The sequence below is a fragment of the Sinohyriopsis cumingii genome, chromosome 15 (genome assembly GCF_028554795.1).
Source record: "Sinohyriopsis cumingii isolate HCF-2022 chromosome 15, ASM2855479v2, whole genome shotgun sequence".
Classification (NCBI taxonomy): domain Eukaryota; kingdom Metazoa; phylum Mollusca; class Bivalvia; order Unionida; family Unionidae; genus Sinohyriopsis; species Sinohyriopsis cumingii.
The window spans coordinates 139,084,566-139,109,758 of record NC_142975.1 but is presented as its reverse complement, the minus strand read 5'-3'; the positions used below and the strand labels follow the sequence as shown (position 1 = coordinate 139,109,758).

The 25,193-nt window shown below is 38.6% G+C and overlaps 2 protein-coding genes across 2 annotated transcripts in view; one reads left to right on the top strand and one right to left on the bottom strand.

Moving 5' to 3' along the window:
- The window catches only part of LOC149782898 (N-acetylglucosamine transporter UNC93A-like), a 44,994-nt gene extending 21,216 nt beyond the window's left edge, over nt 1–23,778 (top strand). The window contains exons 2-5 of the mRNA XM_089934447.1: nt 11,616–12,892; nt 13,861–13,996; nt 18,091–18,222; nt 20,922–23,778. Coding sequence (XP_089790573.1) covers nt 11,741–12,892; nt 13,861–13,996; nt 18,091–18,222; nt 20,922–21,148 — 1,647 coding nt within the window. The 5' untranslated portion in view covers nt 11,616–11,740 and the 3' untranslated portion in view covers nt 21,149–23,778. The remainder of the gene's footprint in view (nt 1–11,615; nt 12,893–13,860; nt 13,997–18,090; nt 18,223–20,921) is intronic.
- Nucleotides 23,779–24,076: 298 nt separating this feature from the next.
- Nucleotides 24,077–25,193, bottom strand: part of LOC149782897 (short transient receptor potential channel 7-like) — a 44,434-nt gene continuing 43,317 nt past the window's right edge. The window contains exon 16 of the mRNA XM_089934446.1: nt 24,077–25,193. This exon is cut by the window's right edge and continues 291 nt beyond it. The gene's annotated coding sequence lies outside the window, so the exon portion shown is untranslated.

Below are 25,193 nucleotides of genomic sequence, written 5' to 3'. Positions count from 1 at the left end.
CAAAGGCTTAAGTACAAGAATAAAAGGCACATGATAACCATGAACGTGGAATAAACACAAGTGTCTGTACAACAACATGTTTTGGGTAATGTTCTAACCAGTTCTATAGTAGGGGGTAAGGTCACACAAGTGTCCTCCCGAAAGGGCCTTTCAGGCCTGTCCACGACAGTCCCGTCCTGGGTGACGGGTTCTTCTGGCACCGTCACTAACACGGGTTGAAAAGTAACTTTTTTCCTTGAACAACTCTCGTGCATACTGGGCCACTTCTTGGGTCCAAGCCTCAAAATCCCATTCTTTCCAGGCACGGACATCTGTCCAATGGGGATGTAAGTCACAAGCTACACACACATCGTCATACACGTCTTGGGTAGCTTAAAGTTGACGAATCTTTTTTTCCCGTAGAGGTCGAGAAGTATCCAGATGAAAACGCAAGGCTTTGAGGAAAAGGAGTTTTTCGTGACCATTTAAGGCCATTGAGGTGGTAAGTACTGATCGTAAAGAGTCCACAAAGAATCGGCTTGTAAACGAAATCCCAGAAAACAAGTCACTAAGACACACACCACTTGTCGACCCAAACTGAATGGATACAGTTCTTGTAATAATCGATGGTAATGATCCACGGTTTGAATATGGTCATTGAGTTCCTTCCACGGAATCTGTTCAATGACGTGACATAAGTCGTGGCATGGCAGCCTGTTTTTATATTCTCTTTTTTTTTGGATGCAATACACGTACTTTCTAGCCAGAGATCTTCGTTCTCCAGTAGGGAATTTAAATGTTACATACTGTAACCGAAACGTCAGAGTTCGTTTAGAAGTTTCGTCTTCCGCTAAGCAGATTCCACGTAACAAATGTTGGTAATCCTTTAACTCGTCTTCCTCAATACGTTGCAGTAAGTGAATGTCGAAGTAACCAAAATTATGAACATGTACATCATTGGCGACCTCAAAGTTTTGAACAATGTCTGACCACTGAAACAATTTCTGACGAATCAGTTTTCTTATACCATTCAGGTACCAGTGGTTAAAGATCTGGTGACGTAACGGATGCAATTATTCTTTACGTTTGACTTGTATTTTCACCAGCTCTCGGTAAAGCCTTTCTCTCAACTCCTCAGGCAAGCTCAAAATGTTCTCTTGTAAAGTATCCATAAGTATATACACTGTTTTTGGAATCGTTGGGTGGTGGCCAATAGCCTCGTTTAACTTTGTGCCTGATGTAATATCCACTCATAATCAGTCTTCTTGTACTTTGGAACAGAGCATAATTTAAAAACGGTTGAATAACATTGCGTTTGCGTTTCACTTGTATTTTAATCAGTTCTCGGTAAATGCGTTCTCTCAACTCCACAGGAAAGGCACGAATGTTCTCTAGCAAAGTATCCATGAATAGGTCATACTAAATCCTCTTTGGTCTGGCACAAGACATGTACTGTTTGCACAGACATGGTTTCAATTCATTGTCGAATCTAAATCGTTTAGTCACTAATTTACACGTTACAATTCGTTCAGAAGTTTCCTCTTTCACTAAGTCGACATTGCGTAAAAGATGTTGGTAATTCGTTAACTCTTCCTCTGGAATTCGATACAGTACGTTTACAATGTATTAGATAGAATCGTCCATACCAAACCATTCCTTTTTAAAACCAGGGGGTCGTTGATCAATGTCTGTCCAATGGAACACTTTCAACTCAATCAGTCCTTGTATAGCCTGAAGGTACCAGTGGTTCAAACACCGGTGACGTAACGGATGCAATTGTTCTTTACGTTTGACTTGTATTTTCACCAGCTCTTGGTAAATCCTTTCTCTCAACTCCACAGGCAAAGCACGAATGTTCTCGTGTAAAGTATCCATGAACAGATTATGGTAAGTTACTTCAATGTCTCGGTCCCACTAAGGGTAAGTAATGACAATTCGGTGACCATCGAGCATGTTCTACGTAGGCCGAATCTTGCGGTTCCCAGTGGTGAAGTGACACATAGGAACTGAAGCACTTGACTTTATCTCCTTCGCCCAAGTAGAAAAATCCGGCTCTGGCTAATTCTTCGGGGGTCGGTCCTCCCAGATACTTAGGCCATTTTCCTTTGAACGATTGAAGACGATTTTCAAAGTCGCAGTATTCCGACAAACGCACAGGAAACGAATATTCGTCTTTCACAGGTTCGTTTCGATGAGGGTTGGGTGACATGAACAGGAGCTTGCTCAGGGCTGGATGACATTCGTAGGGGGGTAGACGTGAAGGTGAACATTCCCCTTTAAAACGAAACCCAGTAAAATGTCCAAGAGGACGAGCGGCATCACTTTCGCATCCCTCAGGTTTGACACGCACAGCATCACTTTCCATGATAGGGGTCGTGAGAACAAAGTTCCCATGATGCTTTACGGCATCGCTAAGGTCACAACGTACAGCATCGTACCCATCGCAAGGCTCACAATCGCATTCCACTTCAGAAGCCTCACACTTGAATTGTGCCTTTCTAAACAACTTGTTCTGTGTTTCTCTGAAAGTATTCATCTTGTTCGCTCAGTCTTGGTAGTCACAATGAACTATCGATCTTGACCATAGCCCCCTTTTTATACTAGTCGCAATGCAGTCTCCAGCTTGTACATCTTTCCTTTTTTACGTTTTCTATGTCCTGTTTTGGAAGGTACGGTCTCTAAGGTACCGTCAACATTGTACCGTAGTGTGATGGGTGGAAAGGCCATAGAAAGGTAAGGGCAGTGCGGAGACCATCGAGTATGTTCCAGAATAGCTGAATCTTTATAGATACATAGATCCATTCGTAACTTCAGTCCGCAAGCGAAACACTGTACCTCGTATCCCAATCCTGACTCAGGTCCCAAGTAGACAAATCCTGTTCTAGCTAAAACATGCGAAGAAGGTAATCCTTCCCTATCCGTAGGCCATTTCTGAAACGTGTCCAATCGACGGGCACAATCACAATAGTCAGGTAAGAAGACTGGAAAATGGTAGGGTTTGAACTTGGAGTTCTCATCGGGTTTCTCACTCGATTCTTGCTGTGGCGAAGTCATCCTTCTAGCAGGTGACTATCTTCTTACAACCAATGTTTTATACCAACGTGTCCATACGGTAAGGTGAAATGATTGGGAAGTCGCACTCGCTTCTGGTACACGATTTGATAGACTTTTTCCAAGGGCCGACTGACGATGTGGTGAGTAGGTAAACGTACAATCTTGTTCGGTTGATAGGTGGTCACTTTAAAGTTTCCATCCTCTCCGGATTGCAAGGCTTCTTTCAATACCCCAAAGTTGACCACTCAACTGGTACGATAATTCAGAGTCAGTCCTTTCACTTTGCACGTCGTGTGCACTTCTTGTTTGTCCCGGTATTCGTAGCCGTAATTTTTGGGACCGCCACTGACGAAACTTAGAATCTTGTCGTCGGGATGCTCGTCTGTCCAGGCTCCTAAACGGTCTCCTTCGATGTTAGGGTGCTGTTGACTCGGGTGATGGATGTAAATGCAACTATCCGTGTCAAAGTACAGGACGCGTTCTCCTAACAGTTCTAAAGCTTCGTACAATTTTAAGCGAGCATGAGCTGTCACGTAAGCCGCAATGATGACATTTCCAAAAGGGTCGTCTTGTACAAAGTCCAGATCTTCTTCGCAATTGACCAAGATCAAATTCTCTCGAACGACGTCCACGTGTTTCATGTATTTGGTTTTGTCTTGAATCATCTGGAAGTAGCGGGAAGGTTCTGTCAAATATTCCGTCTTGGGTAAACACGGTCGTTGTGCCATTTTACCCCACAAGCAATTTAACATCACTTTGGCAAACGATCGCCTGCCTTCGTTTTTCTCGATGTGGTCTAAAGAGATGCCTTCTTGTTCATAGTATTTCTCTTTGAATTGTATTTGGTCTTCGGGAGTGTGACAACAGGAAGGATAGCCGCTGGCTTCTTGTTTCAGTTTCAAAAAGGCATCCACGTAGTCGGCGAAAATGCCTTTCTGCGTGGAGTCACCCTTGTGGTATTGTTGTGTCTTGGGAAAGTGGCAAATTTCGTACACTTCTAACAGTTGGTATCCCATGTCCAGAGCTTTGAACAATTCTACGGTGACCCAGGTTCCCGTCAAGGCACGTTCTTCCTGGGTGTGCTGACAAGGTTGGTCTTAGTTGCACGTTTCGGCACAAGTACGGCACAATGGAAACATCAGTTTGCCTTGACAATGGTGAGGTAAGACGGGATGGTATAGGTTCGTGGGAGGCAAAACTTTGCACTTGATCAAGCCTTCGTATTGTCGAATGTTTTTCAGGTCGATGTGTTCCGTCAGCAATTGCGGGTGCCCTACAGGAAAGCGACAATATTTGCACACGTAGGGATACAGCGAACACACGTCCAAGTATTTTATTTCTTCTCCTTTCTCTTCGTCGACTTGGTACAGCAAACAGGTGGCATTGGTCCTTCCTCCGTACAAACTATCCCTCGGGTTCAGCGGGTCCATGAACTGGTAACTTTTCACGAGGCGTTTAAACTCGGGATCGGTTTTCATACGGTGATCGTACTCGTGTTCCCACATTTCCACCACTTGGTATCCTTGCTGTTCTAACTTTAGGCGTCGCTGACATGTGTCCTGGTACAAGTCTTCCATGGTTCGTTGTAAAAACTGATTTTTAGTGCTACGATCAGGGTAACAGACGGGACATCCGTGAAATAAGCAACCGTTAAACTCGTACACGATCTTGGGGTTTTCTAAGTCCCAGCCATCGACCGAATACGTTCCGATGGTCTTTTCACCCCCTCCGTTGCGTGCATGCTGAATCCACTTGTCTTCCTTGTCGCACAAGTAATGTAACCAGCGTAGGGCTTTGACCGAGTATTGACGTGTGACATAGTGGGTCGTTTGAGGGCTGATGACAGCCACGGTGTTTTCAGGCATGAATCGTTGTCGATACACTAAGGAACACGCTTTGGCAATGGTGCAAGCTTCTTTCAAAGGATCGACCCCTCCGTGTTCCATGAACAGTTCTCGAAATTTTCCACAGCAACGCCGTAAAATGTCCACGTCGGAACGACAATACTTTAGCATTTCTTCCTGAAAGTCGAAAGGGTCCGAGGCGTGAGCCTGGTACCAAGCGTAGAAAGCTTCTCGTTGTTCGGTACGCATGTTGTCGGGGTCGTAATAGTGAGCCTCAGGTAAATGGGGTAGAACGGCGTGTTGATTGGCTTCCGTATTGAAAAAGTGTGGAAAGTACCCTTTAGCCATTTCTGTCATTCCAAACGTTTTAGGCATTCGACTCAAAGGCATGGCCAAATAGCTCATCGAATCTTTAAACTGTACTTGTCCCACTTGCATGAAAATGATTTTGGCTCCGTTCAAAGTCACTTTAGGACGCTCGGTGCCTTGTTCCGTATAGTATCTGAGAAGAAACTGTCCATCGTATCCGGAAAAATTGTGAGCCATCACCGTGGCATGACGATGACAATCTCCGTAACGTTCGATGTCCTCTTGGCTCCACGTCTTGTCGATGGGGTCTAAGACCCATTGTGCAAAATCGGCTAACGTGTTCGGTCCCCGAAAGATTTTTTCACGCCCTCCGGGAATCTTGCTGCAGTGAGGGCAATGACTGAAGATAGGTTCTTGAATGCACTTCTCGCACGCTCGATGAGTCACGCAGAAATTAGGAATGTGAATGCCGGTCTCTTGCATGCATTCGAAATCGAAAAAGATGAAATTGCCTTTCTTCTTGTGACCGTCCTCTTTCTCTGGTGGGGGTTGGTATTTTTGCACGTAGCATTGGTGTTCCAAGTCCACGATGTGGTGACAAATGTGACATTTTTTCTTTCCTCGACATACGTGTGCCTTGGCAGTATTGGTACATATGCCTTGTTCACAGGTAGGGCACAATCTCAGCAGTTGACAAGCACATTTCTTCTGTGAACCTTGTGTTTTCAAATGTTGTTGGTAACAGGTAGGGCTGACAAACGTGCGCAGACAAGTTGAACAAGGCACTGGTTCTTCGCTCAGACAGGGTGGAGAGGCCAAACATCCTGGGCATTTCATTCCACAATGCTTGTGTTACTCTCGATTGTTATAACCATAATCACATTTCTCACAATAATAAGCATATCCCAGGAATCCGGTGATGGTGGTAATGGTATCGAAATGGTCATCGTGATAATAAACATGAATGTATTTTCCGTCCTTAAAATCTTGGCCTCGAAACAACAGAGGCCCGCGCATTTCTTGAGGGTGCACTTTCAAGGTGTATCGTGGAGCTAGGACATCTTGCAATTTTTGCATCTCAGGAATGCCACAGGGTGTGTCTTTGTACAGGCCAGCTTGTTGCAACAGGAGTTCTGCTTCGTTTCGTTGTTTGGCTCGATCGGAACGTTGAATAGTTTTCCAGGTTCTTTTCCATTCTACCGTGTCGTTCTTGTTGGCATAGGTTCGTCCCACCACGATGGCACGGGCTAAACACATCTGGTCATGAGTGTTGTTAATTCGGACGAGACTCTTTTTGGTGTTGCGAAGGTCGTCCACCAATAACATCTTTTTGCGTCCAGTCCCTTGAGGAGGAGAGACGTGGGTCATGTCCAGTGTGGCTTTACCATCGGTGATGTCAAACTGATCAATAGATTGTTGTACGTGTTGAATCTTGTCCATGACTTTGGAAGCGGTCAATTCTGCAGGGGTGCTAAACTCGATCCAAACAGGGGATTTCAAACCGTGGTGTTGTATGGAAAGTCTCAAGCGATCGTCTTCTTTGGGTTGACATTGTCGCTTGAGTGCAGTGAGCAAAGAATCCCACACCCCAGTGATAAACACTTCTGCTTTCTCTAACGGCACTTCAGCCTTGAAATCTTTAAACTTCACTGTGTATTTGTAAGCCGTGGTTCTAAATTTTCTAGAGGAGCGCTTTTCCGTCTCTCGAATGGAATAGTATTGTTCAGGGTTGACTAAGGGTGGTGAACTTGGTTTAGAGGTTTCAAATTCTGGTTCACTCATGTCCTCTTCAAAATCACTGGCATGAATTTGTGCCAAGACTTCAGCTCTGGTACGAGGCGATAGATCACGTTTCTGCCTCTTACTTTCTTCTTCTTCTTTCTTCTCAAATGAATAGGATCGTTTCATCTTGAGTGCAAAACGTCAAATGACTCAAGTTTAAACACCATAGACTAATTTATAGTCATGGCAGACCAGCGTATATAAAAGGGTGTGTGTCTTGTCCTTTCACTATTCATTTCACTCTCAAGCCGAGCACAACGATGGAAGAGACTAGCCAAATCGAACGTTTCGTCAGAGCTTTGCGAGGGGTCATTAGAAAATTCTCTTCAGACCAGCCGACGGACTACTCTCCTTCCTTTCGAGATAAAAGTCAAGATACTTGCTATATCCGTCAGAAGAAAGGGCATTGGTCTTCAGAGTGTCCAGACCGTCAAAAAAGAAAAAAAAACAGGGACTAAAAAAGACAAAGTCAAGATACCTGTTATTATTGTAAAGAAAAAGGACATTGGTCTCCAGATTGCCCAAAAAAGAAATAAGAGGAGTTAGAAGAAAAGAAGGATTCTTCAGAAGAAGAGAGGGATTCTTCGGAAGAAGAGAGGGATTTTTCAGAGGAAGAAAGCAGACAGGTGAAGAAAAAGAAACAGGAGAAGAAAAGAAGAAGGGAAGAAAGTGAGGAGGAAGAAGAGGAAAAGAGTGTGACGGTGAAGAAATTCAAAAAACAGAGAGACTAAATAAGGAGAAAGAAGAAGTCAATGAACTTTTAATTAAAGTGTTCTGTTGTGAATTGTGAATTGGATTGTAACAATGGATAAAAGAATAAATTAATGATATAAGGTAAGTGTCTGAGTTTTGATTTTAAAATAAGAAGCTACACTCACACACTCATACAAAGACACGTACTATAGGGGGTAAAATGGGTTGTTTAATATTTTTTTTGAGTTATTGGCAAATTGAAAGGCTATCTCTTTTCGAGAAATGTGGGTGGCCCTGAAAAGGGCCTTTTTTCTTTAAGGTGTAGGGGTGAGTTTAAGCAATCAACTTTAACTGCCTTAAGCCTTTGCCACGGCCAAGGCCTACTTCTGGACTGCGTAATGTTGATGATGATGATTGGGTTGAAATCACTAAGGGTGGTACGGTAGGCTTAGTCACAGGGTTAACGTGTTTAGCTCGGGAAGGTCGTATTCTCTTCGGTCGTAATAAAGAAGTCTGATACATTTGTTTCAGACTTCTTAACTCCGCTAAAATGTCCAACAGTATCGTGACCGTTTGATTTTCACCCTCTTGTTTCTTTGCTGCTACTTCTTCTTGCTGTTGTTGCTGTTGTTTTTTTCTTACCTCTTCATCTTGCTGCTGCTGTAGGAGAAAAGCTTGTTCCACTTCCTTTTGTCGTTGTATAAATTTCTCCAATTCTTCTTTCTGTCTCTGTCTAAAATTCTCCACTTGCGGTAATGAAGAAGGTAACGAAGGTTACGGAACAAATTCTTGCGAGGAGAGAAAATCCACAAAATCCCAATTCACCTCTTCTGAAAGTAAGTCCGGGTTCCCTTGGGCGGTCTCCCCTGCTGGTGCACCCCAATGGATCGTTTTCTGAGTTTCCGTCATGTTGAATCACTGTCGCATAGATTGACTGCACACAAGCGCTAACGAATCTATATAGACCACGTGACGTCACAGACTGCTGTGTTCGGATTGGATGCGAGCTGACTGAATTTTCTAACGCGTGTTCGGATTGGTGAATGAACTCCGTTTCAATCCTACCTCTACCTATAAATAAGCGCAGTTCACTGCATTGATTCACCTGTTCTCGTCGCTTCAAGATGTGGACCACAGTCGAATCATCCACCCTTGTGTCTTCCATGATGTTTAGAACGGACATGCTCATGTATGTCCGATCCATGTGGACCGTTGTCCACAGGACAAACACCAGTCTGTGGATACGTAGGATCTACGTAGAAAGACAAGGATGCCTCAAAAGAGTGCTGATTTACGGGCCAACAGTGAGACGCAGCCTAGGGACAAGAAGAAGACCAATGCGGTGCCCTTTATGTTAATGGATACATTAACATAAACCCAAAGGCCTTTTTCAGGGCCACCCATATTTCTCGAAAAGAGAATGACTTTTCAATTGCCTACCCCTTTTTTAAATTTAAATTTAAATTTAAATTTAAATTTAAAAAATTTAAAAAAAAAAAAAATCCCATGTTCAATTCCCCTTGTCCCTAGACAAGCCCAAACTCTATTCCCCATGTTAATTTCCCTTGTCGCTAGACAGACCCACACTATAGTTCCATGTTAAATTCCCTTTGTCCCTAGAGTGACCCACGATTTATTCCCCATGTTAATTTCCCTTGTCGCTAATCTGACCCACGATTTTTCGCCATGTTAAATTTCCATTGTCGCTAATCTGACCCAGGGGGGTCTGTAATGCTAATTCCCATTGTCGCTAATGTGCCCCTATTCACTACTTGCGACTATTTGGGGCTGTAATTTCATCCACAACACGTGATTTGAAGTAGCACGTAGCTTCCGTTCATTAGGCTCTTCGCATGACGCCAGAATATCTAACTCTAGTTTAGAAGGGTCTTCGATCCACTTTGTATCGCTGTTGTGGAATTGAATATATCAAGGAACTTGAAAATAGTCCATACAAAATCACTACACAAGATGCGATGAGGGTTACCACATTTTTCATTAAGCAAATATACTTTACTGGCTTAGAATTCGTCGCTATTAATTAATACGAATCTCAACCTTAGCTCCATGACTCTAAATAACAACCGTTTTGATTCTGCAAACGCCAATGTCGAGACATATACGCAGTAATTTATGAAGATACAGTTGCTTGTAAAGCCTGCCATATGCTTTGTTGGTTACACGGGTTAGTGTTGCAGTGCAGAAAGGAATGTGTAATTACAATGTTTGAACATCTAAATCGGGTTTCCAATCGTTCATTCTAATTTTGACAATGTACCTTTCTTTTGTTATGTTTAAAATATAGTCTTTCTATAACCAGTAACATTTTCAAATAGTTTTAAAAATTATTTTTTAAAGGTTCAAAGAGCATATGTCCTTTCGAATAAATAGACAATTTGTATCCGACAGCATAATTTTTCAACACAGAGAATCCAGTGGAAGTTCCATGTAAGGCCCCATAGTTTGCCTTACGTCCGTCTCGCTGTCAGTTGTTGATGGATATTTATGTGAAATGAAGACTAGTGGATGCATAAATTCCAGATTTGATTGGGACCACAATAGACATAGACAAATTGTTTTAGAGTCGGAACTGCATCACCTAAAAAGAAACATTAAGTCATTTGAGCTATTTTACTATCTAAACATGCTGCGGTTGAGTAACGTTCTATCAGTTGGGAACCGTTTTATGTCCATATTCTTCTACCATATATTCAATATCAAAACAGTATCCAGTTGACATTCCCCTCTTGCTATATATATATATATATATATATATATATATATATATATATATATATATATATATATATATATACACGCACACACACACATACATACATACATACACGTATGGAAGCATACATACATACATGCACGTATGCAAACGTACATACATACATACATACATACATACATACATGCATACATGCATACATACATACATCATATATGCATACATACATACATACATACATACATACATACATACACGTATGCAAACATACATACATACATACACGTATGCATACATACATACATACATACATACATACATACATACATACATGCATACATACATACATACGGTAATTGTTTAGATATATTGTCGTGATTGCTGTGTATTGATAAAGATGTTTTTTGAAGATGTTCGTCCTTTTTGTTTGATAAACAGATCGTTGGGGCAGCCAAAATGTTGCATACATTTTTGTTCTCTCAAACGTCTAGTCTGCAAAAAAAAACTCTTTTGTAGCCAAACAGTACATTACTTTGTGGAAACATAGATCTTATTCGAATCTATGCAAAATCATTTGTGTCCTAACAGCGCATTACCGCGTGGAAACATAGATCTTGTTCGAGTCTATAAAAACTCATTTGTGGCCAAACAGTGCATTACCGCGTGGTCAAACAGTGCATTACCGCGTGGAAACATAGATGTAGATTGAGCTCTTTACATATTGAAATTTATTGTCGAACTACAAGTGCCTAAAAGGCGCAAAAAGAACGAGAGAAATATTGTTTCATGTGGATAATCATTTACTTAATCTGTGATACAATTATGATTGATTGTTTCTAAATCTAAACAAAGCCCTGTATAAGTAGACAAGGATATTTTCGCACTTGTAAATGACGTGTTCATGGTCGTGGTAGTTTGCAGCAGTGATAATCCTTTCTTTATTAAGTTAAATAACATGTGGAACTCAGTACTCTATTTGAAAATGCAATTCTGCTTTCTGATACTTTTATATCATAACCTACTGAAATTTCATATATTCATGCGAATGTCCTCCATACACTAAACAATTACTCAGGTATATGTTCAATTATTTTTCCAGTTCAATAAATTTTAGTTAATTCAAGTATTTAGAGCTATAGAAAATTTGAGCGAATATTACAGTTGTTAAAATTGTAACATCTCTGGTTATTGTTGGGATATATTATCTTTTATACTTTCAGTTTATCGGCTTCAGATCTTCTATGCCAGCATCCCAATGGTCATTATCATCAGAGGACAGAATACGGAGGAGAATAAATCTTGAAATATAATAGAGATAAAACATAAAAACAAAGAAAGACACAAAATGGAATCAGAAAAGGATATAGAAGTTCGAGAAAAGGATTCTCTTAACAATCTTCTGTTATCAGAACGAAGTTCAAATAACTCTTTTCTCGATGACAACAGTGGAAGCGAAAAAGATTTTAAATCGATCAAAGGCGCTACAAACGATATACCTTGTTTCCATGAGAGGGAGGCGATGCTTTTTAAGGAAGAATTACATAAACATAGTCATATCATCAGCAAAGGAGTATTAAAACAATACGAAGAGAATCAAATAAACAGCCGACTTAACAATAAAAAGTCTATATGGAAGAATTTTATTGCCCTCTGTACTGGGCTATTGTTTGCATTTACGTCCTTTATGCCGCTAAGAAACATCCAGACTAGTCTCTACTCCATGCATCATCTTGCCAACATTTCATTGGCTGCTATGTATTTTTCATTTGCTATTGGATGTTCAGTCTCCTCTTGGCTGGCCCAAAATGCCAGACCAAAAGGCATAATCTTGGTCGCCATGTTTGGTCACGTGATGTACACTGCTACCAATGTATATCCTTCAATGATGACACTGGTTCCAGCGTCTTGTCTTTTTGGGTTTTTTCACGCGCCTCTTTGGTCGATGCAGGAGCTTCTCATTGCCAGCTATGGAGCAGCATACTCGGCCTTGAGCAGCATTCCTATAGAAAAATCCATTCAACAATTTCAAGGTGTGTTCCTGATATTCTGCCACGCGGCTCAAATATTTGGAAATTTACTAGAGTCCGCCATTCTACAGATGGGTGGCGATTATCACACGAACGAAACTGACATCGATCCCATACGTACAGGTTACTATCATCTTGAAATCTACAACATTTCAGAAAGCCCAAAGGATTTGATATGGCTTGGACCATTCGGATATCGTGTTGAACCTGAGATTGAATACCCGAACGAGAAAGTTGACTACGAAAGCGTTGTTAAATTCGTGTTCCTTATCCTGGCCGCTCTTGGAATGACCATCATCTGTTTGTTCTTCAACAAACCTGACATTATTGTCCAAAAGAGGAAATGCGCATTCCGTGAAAAAATGCATGAGATGGGTTGCTTTCTACGGTCGAAAGTATTCGCATTTTTGGGTCTTCTTATGTTGTTTAGTGGGATGCAACAAGCAGTGGTGATCTGCAACGTTACTAAGGTAATTATATAAAACATTTTGAGGAATCAATTTCACGCAATCCTGATGAAAATGTTTGTTAACTCAGAACAATTTCAAGAGAACCTAAGCCATAATTGCATATATTTATGAGAATTAAAGAAAGAGTCTGGTCCACGTAGAAATGAACATTTCTGGGTGAGTTACAATGTTGTCGGTATGTTCATCTTTTAGGTCATAGCTAATAATTTGATAATATAATACAAATGTAAACAGTACTCCTTTCAAATTAAGATCTTCATCCTTACAAGCAGTAGGTTATTATTAAATGATATTGCTGGTAGTGACAAAGGTCACACATGTTAGGGAACAATGATACTTAAAACTACTAGGGATTTCTCAACTAGAAGTCATGTTTATTCATTTTGATTCTATCAAATTTGTTGAAATCTTATTTGTCTCTTTTGTGTCAAGTAACATCTGTTACATTCATCTGTAAAGAAGCCTACTTAGATGGCTTTCATTTAATAAGCATCTACTTCTAATCAGGTGATCATATTTGATATCATCGATGCGAGATGCAAGCGATAAATGGATTCACTTAGTCCGTCTATGCGTCCATAAGAGCATGTACTAGCTGTAAATCCTATTTAGATAAAAGCAAAAGAGAAGCAACTTGCCGTGTGGATACATATTTAGCTGATGCTGCGATACATAGTGTAGCTTTGTTATACTTTCGTGGTTAACTCGAATAGCCCCACTAACAAATCCTGTAACTCGAATAGCCCCACTAACAGATCCTGTAACTCGAGTGTATTTCACCTATTGCCAGTAAAATATTTAATTATTGCCATTCTTTCAAATAAAACGTGGTTTAACCCCATTTTTGAGTCTTTCTTTAAGACTGGTTGCTGAATTTTCTCCCTGTCGCGGGGAAACCTTGGTAACATATCAAATCGTTATGAGGCGATTTTTACACACACAAGTGATTGCATTTCTCTATATTTTAGATGTACGGAACATTGACCTTAGGGTTGCATATGGTCGGTTACATGATGATGTGTTACGGCACGTGCCAGCTTGTGATTCTATTGGTTGTAGAGAAGCTGCAGTCACGCCTTAAACCTACGGTGACAATTCTTAATGGTAAATATGCTTGGTGGTGAATGTTCATTCCATATTTAGTGTTCTTTGAACTGAAATATTTGTAGCTCGATTCCCATCTTTATGAAGTAAAATTAGTTTTTGTTATAAAAATTTGCAAACGTCAAAAATTTAATTACGACCATCGAGGAGACACGTTGGATTATCATCGCAACCTATTATTAATCTGAAGTTTGTTTTATTCACACTTATTTCTTTCCATTTGAGCTTGACCAGTTTAAATGCCAATGTATTTGAAAAGGAAACATCTTTAGGTTACCTCGATTTGTCCCATGGTTACGTTATAGTAGGTGGTATCGAATGATGTTGATGAATATGTTAATGACATACTATTGCTTACATACTTACGGTATGGTAGAAATCAAAAAGTAAAATGGTGTTCTCCATTATTGTTTGTTGTGTTGATTTTTGACCCATGGATAACAGCAGCGCAGACGTGAAAATATAATAAAATTAAGAATAAGTAAGAAATAAACCAGAAACATATTTAATCTAAAATTTGTTTTCTTTCGAACGAGTAGACAATCTTGGGTCTAGGCTTAACACTTTTCTCGACGTTAAAATGTTTCTTTGCTAATAGATAGTCATAATGCGTTAGGAGTATATATACTACCTCGAAATCCTGGCGTCCCAAAACAAAAAACGGCGTGAGAACCCTATTAAACTTGTTTAGCAACAATATTATTCACTGACCCTCTGCTTGCTTATAAAGAGAGGGGGATCCTATTATTAAGACATTTGACACAGATGTTTCATGTCGAGGTTGGGTTTTCGGGCAATAGTCATTGATGAAGTTTTGGCTGTTCCAGGCCCTCAGGATATCTGTGTACAGCTGAAACTTTAGGATGAAAGGTCAGAAAGTGTCTATTCTAACATGCCGTATTAAAAAAGCAATGTCTGTTAACACTTGCGTCAGGAAGTGGCCTTTCAAACACCATGACACACTTTCAAACACTGAATCATATCTTTGACTAAACCGGCCTATGATAGTTCCTTGAGTGTCAGGCTGCCAATCTTGACTAAGAGATAAACAGATGTGAGAATAGTAAATTGGGAGACTCGGAAAGTAGAACGTGGACTACAGAGATGTCGTCGGCTACAATGTTATTAACGCCCAAACTCTGAACGATATTTTCCAATCCTCTCGTTGACGCTTGGAATGTTGCTTGACAGAAATGGTTGCCCGGTTTTCCCTGAATACCGTACACACGCCGTTCGCATACCCCTCGTTGTATTCCGATAAATTATTATTATCATCTACCAGTCTGAAACGATTTCAATGACAACACATACTCCTCCCCATTGAACTTTAAATTTCTAATTAGAGAGAGAGAAAAATCAAAGGCATATAAAAATGAAAATTAGTGAAGGGTGGCTTTAACTATTGGTGAAAGGGGGCATTACTGTTAGTGTAATAGTTGAGAAACACTATTAAAAATGCATTAAACTACAATGTCATCAAAGTATGAAGACAAGGTTAAATATGGTAATGATAACTAAAAGACTCAGGTAATGAATTTGCTTTTAAGAACTAAAGGACAGAGTACAAGCAAATGAGGTAACGCTGACTGAATTATTGAATGACGAATTTAACAAATGAGGTGATAAAGGTTTGTCTGGAATGACGGTAAAGCGAGAACAAGTAGAAAATCGATGAAGCGAGAAGACACCACGAATACGCTAGAGATGCGAGCTGGCACTACGAGAAGTGAAATCTGCGAGGCCCTTCGTAAGAACGGTGCACTCCCGCACGAGCCATGGATATAGCTGAAGACATTAGGTTTTTTGGCACCAATTCCACTACCTAAAGTAACCTAAGGGTATACCTGACCGTGAACATTTACAAAAGATTTACTTGAGAAAAAAGTGTCCACACTAATTTTGAAACGGCATCAGTTTGGGTTTCTAAGGATTCGGCAGTTGCGAGTAATATTTGTGGTAAGTGTGTGTGTGTGTGTGTGTGTGTATGATTTGGATTATTAACGTAGCTTTAACAATTTTTTCAGTCATATCGTAGTTTGACAGTTTATAGTGATGTCTAACAATGGGGCATCATGCCGCAGACATGTAGCATGATGTCCCACCCAGTCACATTATCCTGACACCAGGCCGACCAGTCTGATGAGCACCAAGCGAGGTAACTGTTTGAACCATTTTTGTAAGTCTTTGGTATGACTCGACCGGTGATCGAACCCACGACCTCCCGTCGTCCGAATCCTACATTCGATACTTAGACTCTTACAGTTGCGAGTAATATTTGTGGTAAGTGTGTGTGTGTGTGTGTGTGTGTGTGTGTGATTTGGATTTTTAATGTAGCTTTAACGGTTTTTCAGTCATATGGCTACGATGTCTAGAGTGTGACAGTTTATAGTGATGTCTAGCACCGGGGCATCATGCCACAGACGTGTAGCATGATGTCTCACCCAGTCACATTATCCTGACACCAGGCTGACCAGTCCTAACACTGACTTCTTAATGCTGAGATTCAAGGGAGGTAGCTGTTAGTACCATTTAGTAAGTCGTTGGTTTGACTATACCGGGGATCGAACCCACGACCTTCCGCATCCGAGGCGGACGCTCGAACCACTAGGCCACTGGAGCGGTCTACAGTTGTAAGATTAGCTGTAAATTTAAGACACCCCATATCGGATCTATAGATAACAAAGCACTCTTTTATGCTGTGATTGTTTTCAGTCATCATTATAATGTTTACCTAAATCCGGAGACGTTGACAACTGTTTGTACCATTTTGTAAGTCTTTGGTATGACTCGACCGGGGATGGAACCCACGACCTCCCGCATCTGAGGCGGACGCTCTAACTACTAGGCAACCTGAGCGGTCGTTGTATTTGTACTAAACAAATCCAATCTTTGATTATTCTTGGGACGAAAAAATATCCCCAAAAAAGAAACAACTAAATATTTAGCTATCCATTCGTGCGTAGGGTATGCTGATTTCTATTGGTTTGTTTTTAGTTTGGTCAAAGCGTAACGCTTTGGTTTTTAAAACATTTGCAGAATCTATTTGGATATAGTCATTATTGAATGCAGCAAACCTGGAGGCTGGTTTTTCAATTTCATCCTCTAAAACCTGAGAATGTGGGTTCTAAACTGTACAAGCATATTCTAAAATAGGTCTAATATAACCATTGAAATATATTTTTTCAAATTTTGTTGTTAAGATGATAAATTACGTTTTAATAGGCCTAAAGTACAATTTGCTTTGGTGTAGAATTCTTGAATTTGAAGGTTCCTTTTCTGATCATTAGTAATTCTGGCCCCTAGAAAATGATTTGAAAGAGATTTGATATAGAAGTATCTTCTACTTCGTATAAAATGACGAGTTTGTGGTATTTCTTGTCATTTGCATTATTTTGCGTTTTTAAGGTTAGAATCGCGTGCCCCATTTTTATCGTGCCTTTTGTCTACGTTTATTAATGTCATTTTGTAGAATCTTTTTATCTTTATCATGGGTTACGATCGATCTGTAGCACATACAGTCTTCTCCAAAGGGTGGAATTTCTGAATCAGTTTCAACCATGATAGCACTCATGTGCAGGGAGAAAAGCACTGGTCCAAATACAGTACCTTGAAGAACCAAGATGGTTATATCAATATCTTTCAGATTGTGATGGCTGGATTTTTCTTGGTAGTGGACGTATTCTTATTAGAGTCGAGTAAATATATATGAGGAAGACAATTATTATTGATGAAGATGATAGTGATAACGGCGCAACGAAAGCAGACTACTACTACTGACACATTTTTGATAGTGCTCCAATAATAACGGGAATTAATATTGGAATGGCAATTTTAGTTCGTCGCTAAGATGTGAATTATTATTGAAGACTTCCTTTGTATTGAACAAAATTTGCATCTCTCTATTTATCTCTGTCTCTGTCTGTCTGTCTATCTATCTATCTCTCTATCTATTTGTATCTATCTATCTATTTAACTATCTATCTATCTATATATATGTCATGTTGGAGTCTTTGTCTGGTATCTTCTTTTTCTTCCTGCTCCTCTTTTATTATTATTATTATTATTATTATTATTATTATTATTATTATTTACAGCATTCATATTAACTCTTGGCCTGCTAGTACTGCTATACGTCTGGGAGCCAACACCTAATAATTTATTCCGGATACTCGGCTATGTAGGACTATGGGGGGCTGTGGATGGGCTGTGGCAGACTCAGTTACAGTGTAAGCATATTATCTATCTATCTATCTATCTATCTATCTATCTATCTATCTATCTATCTATCTATCTGTCTGTCTGTCTGTCTGTCTATCTATCTATCTATCTATCTATCTATCTATCTTTACTCTAGTTTATTTTATTTGTATGTACATATGTTTATTTATATGACTGTCAGTGTTCTACCTAAATACACACCTAAATCCTACTTACTTCAAGGCTGCCTAGTGTCGTATCTACCTACCAAAGTATGTATGTATGTCTGTATGTGTATATGTGTGCGTGCGTGCGTGCGTACGTGTATGTATGTATGTATGCATGTATGTATGTATGTATGTATCTATGTAGGTATGTATACATGTATGCCACATTGATCGACATGCTCATTTTCCCTTGCATGAATGATTTAATTCAGAAAATAAAGTTCCTTTCCTTGCATTTTTCAAATGTACACTTTCTATATTGTGTTTCCTATTATTATTATCTACAACACATAGAAAGGTGACTACATACAACTGGTCAACTCATTTTTAGAAAGATGATTGCAAACAATTGGTCAGCTCATTTTTAGAAAGGTGATTGCATGCAATTGGTCAACTCATTCTTAGAAAGTTGGTTGCATACAATTGGTCAACCCATTTTGAAATGTAATAGAGTTATTCAGAACTATACTACTGTCCTGTTTCTAATTCGCATATCTAGTTCAGCTTTTGGTGCTCAGGATAATTTACACGCCATATTGTTCGATGTCTGTCGTGAACTATCGTCATTACCCATTGCATATATCTGAAGTGTGAAACATAAATAACTTCATTTTGAATTTCAAATTATATCAATAACTTGATATTGAGCTACTGAAATACTTATATACTCCATCATAGTGTATGACTAAATGCTGAGATTTTCTTATTTTTACAAACTTTCCTGACTTTCAGCGTTACAAATCTTGCGGATGGTTAACATACAAAAGGGGTAGATTCTCTGTTCTGACACGCATTCTAGAGTGAACGACCTGACTTTTTGTCACTTGCAACAGTTTTGTTGCTATATCTCGTCCTTAGGTGTGTTGAAGCAATGATTTTAGATATATATCGTCATTTGGTGTCTTGTAGCAATCATTTTAATATACGTCGTCCTTGGGTGTCTTGTAGCAATCATTTTGATATATGTCGTCCTTGGGTGTCTTGTAGCAATCATTTTGATATACTTCGTCCTTGGGTGTCTTGTAGCAATCATTTTGATATACGTCGTCCTTGGGTGTCTTGTAGCAATCATTTTGATATACGTCGTCCTTGGGTGTCTTGTAGCAATCATTTTGATATACGTCGTCCTTGGGTGTCTTGTAGCAATCATTTTGATATACGTCGTCCTTGGGTGTCTTGTAGCAATCATTTTAATATACGTCGTCCTTGGGTGTTCTGGAGTAATACTTTTAGCTTTGCGTTATACTTTTGGCGTGTTGAAGCAATGTGTCGGATTGTAAAGGCCGTCGGAAAACTTCACGAGCACGCAAAATCCAAGTAAATCGCAATGAAAAAGAAAGCCCGTCCATAAAATATTTAACAGTAGGATTGTTTACGAATACGGCAGGATACAAGAATAGAGATATTGCTTGCCTACTGTTTCAAAGATCAATACCTTGTCGCCATGACAACGTATCGCGGTCTGTACGTATTAAGTTAGATGTTTGCTGGGAGAAAGTCAGCCTCCGATGGATGGATGTTTTTCGAAGACTGTAAATATTATTTTTTCGCCTTGAAAATCTTGGTCAAACCCTGAAATCGCCATATATATATATATATATATATATATATATATATATATATATATATATATATATATATATATATATATATATATATATATATATATATATATATATATATTGTACATTCTGTGGCTCTATAACTCTCATGCAAATGGGCATACATGTGATCTGGGTGTAGATATTTTGTAAGGACTAATCAATAAAAGAAATGACATTTACCCTGATCAGCCTGCTCATTATGTTAGGCAGATCAGTGTGTATGTCGTTTGCAGTTTGATTCGATACGTAAGCTAGTAGATACGGATTTTGTCGAAACATTGTTAGAACACTTAAAAACCATAATGTATTAAATGATATATGCTTATGAATTTCATCGAATGACGCAACATTAAGACTACTTTCTAAGTCTGAATGCCAAGTTTATGACATAAAACATGGTGTTGAATATTTATTTGCACATGCCCTAAGTGATTCCAGTATTTTTCGAGGCTCAAATACTATCAAGATTTTCAAGTGATAACTAGTTTCATGCGTATTTCATTGCACACACCCTGGCTTTAATTAAATGAACATAGATACACGCACAGATAATCTACAGCTTACGCATAGACTGTCGTAATAGTTGTAAAAATGTCATTTTCTCCTGCATAGGGTGCAGGATATAAAGGCAACAAAATTAACTGAAGATGCGGTTTTAGTGGACTATAGCCCATAATATACAAACGCGTCTGTGGCACAAGTCAGTTAGACAACATTGTATACTGTGTTGTGTAAGCCCTAGAAAGTGGACCAGTTTTGGTACTAACTCATACTATTGACTCGTGTAGACTCTTGACGATTACCTTTCCTTGCAGGTATTATGGTATCAATAGTTTACTTTTACCTATCCTTGCAGGTATTCTTTTATCAGTCATTTACTTTGACCTATCTTTGTAGGTATTTTGGTGTCATCTGTTGGAAGGAAAGAGTCCGCAGTGGTAACTTTCCGGATTTTGCAAAGCCTCGGTTTGGTGACAGTGTTCTTGCTGGACATATGGCTGTCCCTTCTGACACAGATTTGTATCACTGGAGCTGTACTTGTGTTTGGGGTTATTATGTATATGATTCTGGAGGTCATTCAGAACCCAATGATATCAAATGAACCGTTTCCCTTTCAAGTGTGAACATCATTATCAGAAATTTTGCATTTTCTTATTTGGTTCCAATTTATATCTTGTGATCTACGAATTTGTCTCGTGCTCTTGACATATCGGGCTCATACCTTCTTGTAAGTATTTTCTACCGCTTGCTTTTCATTATCTGTCACGTCCAACAATGCATGGTTTGTTTGATTCTGCCTAACGGTATTATTCCACGTTTTTCTAAACCGATGTAATACTTTGGTATATATATAGCACAATTTCAGTACATGTTTTTCAACACCCAATGTTCTCAAGATTGTTTGTTTTATAATTTTTAGAACACAAAATTCCATTAAGATTTGTTTAACGTGATATGCAGTAAGTCTGTTTAGAATATTAAAGCAGTATTTTTCTGATCTGAAAACAGTTGGCCAACATAAATATTACAGAAGTTCTTTTCTTTCGTACAAGTTGGCCGTAAAGCCGCTGTGAGATCCGTGTGAGATTTAAACGATTGATTGTCATTTTCTCATTAACATAGCTTTCTTGTACATTTCTTTAACGCCGCTTAGCATTAGCAATTTTCAACGCAATAATAATCAAAATTTCGATTACCGTTGTCAAACAAGTCAGGTTAACCCTTGTCTGCATATAAGGGAGATAAATCTTGATGGATTCTTGTATTCGATACTTTAAAAATAGGATCTTTGTATTTTACAATGGCCTAAAAGTATACAACTGAGCGCAACAAAGGGTATTAGAAAAATAATATGTGAAAATAAAATCTATCACTGCTGTAACAGTACCAATTTCATTCCGTTGATTTACAACTCTCAGAGCGTTGACATAGACTTCTTTTGACCAAGGCCAAAACTTACTCGACAGCCAAACAACGAAACAAACAAGTTAAATAAAGAAAATAATGTAGACCAACTAAATGCAAACTGAAGTAATTGCACACATTTTATGCACGAGACACTCTCCGGGACGCTGAAGTTTAATTGGGCAGAGAATGTGAGTAAAGCATATACATGAAATAATGTAGAATTATGGTTTAAACAATAATTTTAACAATCGGAGGGTTAGGTAAAGTTTTAAAACCTTGGTTCTCTTACAACCTATGGAAATAATAAGTAAATTTTCTATCTAGAGCCAACTCTTTCATTCAAACAAAATGCACAGCTGGTATACTATGCGATGCAGCGGTACAGATATCATTTATGAAATCATGTTGCAATTCCTTAATATTATTTGCCAATTGTTTAAATCAGCGGTAAGGATGGCACCGATATATGTGACGATCTGCGATGTCACTGTCGTGTTTAGCAACCTTTTCACCTTACGTTTTAAATCACGTACATGTGTGTGTTTCTTTGTGCGTATGCGTGTGCGTATGCGTGTGCGTGTGTGTGTGTGTGTGAAACGCGAATGATCTCTCTCTCTCAATTTGTACCACAAAGGGTTTTGTGCACAAAGAGTCCAATGCCCTTAAATCGTCGACAGTCATGAGACTGAAGGCGTATTGGTATTAAATGATAGAGGTTCCATTCTGGTTAACTTTTCTTTCTTAAATATGAAAATTTAAGGGAAAAACAAGTAACAGTCTTTTTAAAAACAAGTCCTGATATGTAATTATTACAAGCCTTGAGAGGTCAGGATCAACACTGGTTCACTTTTTTATATCATTGTTTTATTAGAAAAACAAATAATATTTGGGAAAATAAGAGAAAAATAAACATGTTTTATAGTAATTTAGTTTATTAAAATAAATTTCCCAAAGTCCTGTCTGTTTGTTAATAATGTTCAAGAACATGTTGTAAAAGATACTTTCTAAACTATACGTGATCAAAGCAATATGGAAGGAAATGTTCAAGGTCAGTACCATGCTGTTGTTTTGTTTGTTTTTGGCGTACATTTGCTAAAGCAGGTCTTTGCGAATATAAGCTGTTTTCAGTACTCGTTATTGAAAAGGTTTTATCTTTCTTGATTTGATGTGATAATCGAACAAAGATAAACTGTAGATAATCGTCATAATTTTTTCGTTATTTACAATTCTAGAGTATGCAAGGAGAAAACTAGAAGGTAATAATATAGCAAATATTAGTACAGAGTACATTCATTTAAGGTATGAACAACTTGATATAATTGCATTCAGTACCGGTCTTGGCAACGCGTGGGCCGATTTCGATCATTTTGGCTGGGCCCCCTGTGAGCTAGGCATTTGGAAATAAACTTTTACACAAGCTGTATATGATATTAAATTGAAACTTTTCTTACATCGCTTTAAAATGACCTTCTCGCTATAGATATATTTTTAAAAATTACTAACGCACCTGTGAACGCGGGCCAAATTGGTCTAATCGGTCTAAGGCCGGCCCTGATTGAATTATATGTAAGAATGCGGTGTAAAGAATTTCGAGGCTAAAAAGATAAAACGATCGGTAATCAAATACTGTTTCTCGATACTCATGATAAAAATAATGATTACTGTAGAACACACAGAGAGAGAGAGAGAGAGAGAGTCCTTTGGAACAAATTTTTTATTTGTTGATTCTGTGCAAGAGCTAGTTCCAGAAACATTTACTTCATCTTCTTAAAGTTTGTTGTGATGCAGCTGTATTTATTGTTGATATCTTTGCTTGTAACAATAATAAATGTCTCAATTGCATAAATGTGTTTGTGTGGTTTTTTCTGGCAGTGTTATGCTCCCAAACCCTAACGTACAATATTTGAAACCAGATACGAAAAGATAAACAAAGCAAGGGCTCGGTAGGTAGGTAGGTAGGTAGGTAGGTAGTTATATTTAGCGACTGACTGATACACAAAACAGATAAAAGCATTGACACCTACCAACGTGGATAAGTAAAAATGAGAGAAAGAAAAGGGACAGACAGAAGTGTTTGCACACTGAAAAAGGTGTTATTAGAACCTGTCAGTTCTGGAATACATACAAATAATCACAGACATCAATATTGCAAAAGTTCATTTTAATTGAGTGTGTTGTATAAAACGGTAAAGAAAATACATACGAATATGGTATTAATCGAAGTTACTGGCTCATGCATATAGGTTTATAGACAGAAAATGTGATTAACATTAGCAGCAATGTAATTTAATAGATAAATCAAAAACGTATTTATATAAATATTATCATGGCAACGCAAAATATTTCAATGATGTTCTTGTTGGTTCGAACATAGACGATTTGAGAGAGAGAGAGATAACTTCATACATTTTTAATCTTTAATATAATATGTTTTAAAATCTTATTATTTACTATAAGGCATTATACAGATTGCAGTAAGTGCATCTCAATGAATTTACCGTTCGACTTACTCGTCTCCACAGGCAATTGCAATTTTCTATCATTGGTATCGTGTTATATTGCACAAACATCCCATTGTAAGTGTACAAATGATATTCTAAGGACTCGGGTTCTTCAAGATTACTTGTTGTAAGTTCAAGGCCAAAGGCGCAATGGCTGGAACAAGAAAATGTGATACACATACATACATACATACATACACACACACACACATACGTACATACATACATACATACATACATACATACGTGTATGTATGTATGTATGTATGTATGTATGTAATTGTGTGTGTGTGCGTGTGTGTGTGTGTGTGTGTGTGACTCTAAGCCCATATTATCTAACATAAGACGTGCAAGAGTTATCGCCCACAGTTTATAAAAAGCATATGTAAATGTTTGAGGCAAATAGAACAACACCAAACTATAGTTGCTTGATATAAGATAAGGCTAGAAAGAAAATAAGCTAGCAAATATGTTCCTGACAAATCATTGATTGCATCGTGCTGGAGAGAAGAACGACCTCTAGACTGTATAAATGATGGACAAGTTAACTGAACTTGAGGCTTACTTACTACAGTTAAGGTTATAACGTTGCCATTGAGTGAAAAAAGTAGATAATACACATCCCGACCTGTATGGATAAGAAGACAATTTGCTTGCTGTACAAAACAACTGTTTCCTTTAAAATTCATCATCTCTACACAACTCTAAACAAGACGCATTTTATTAATGTATTGATTAAAGATGTGAAATTATTCTAATA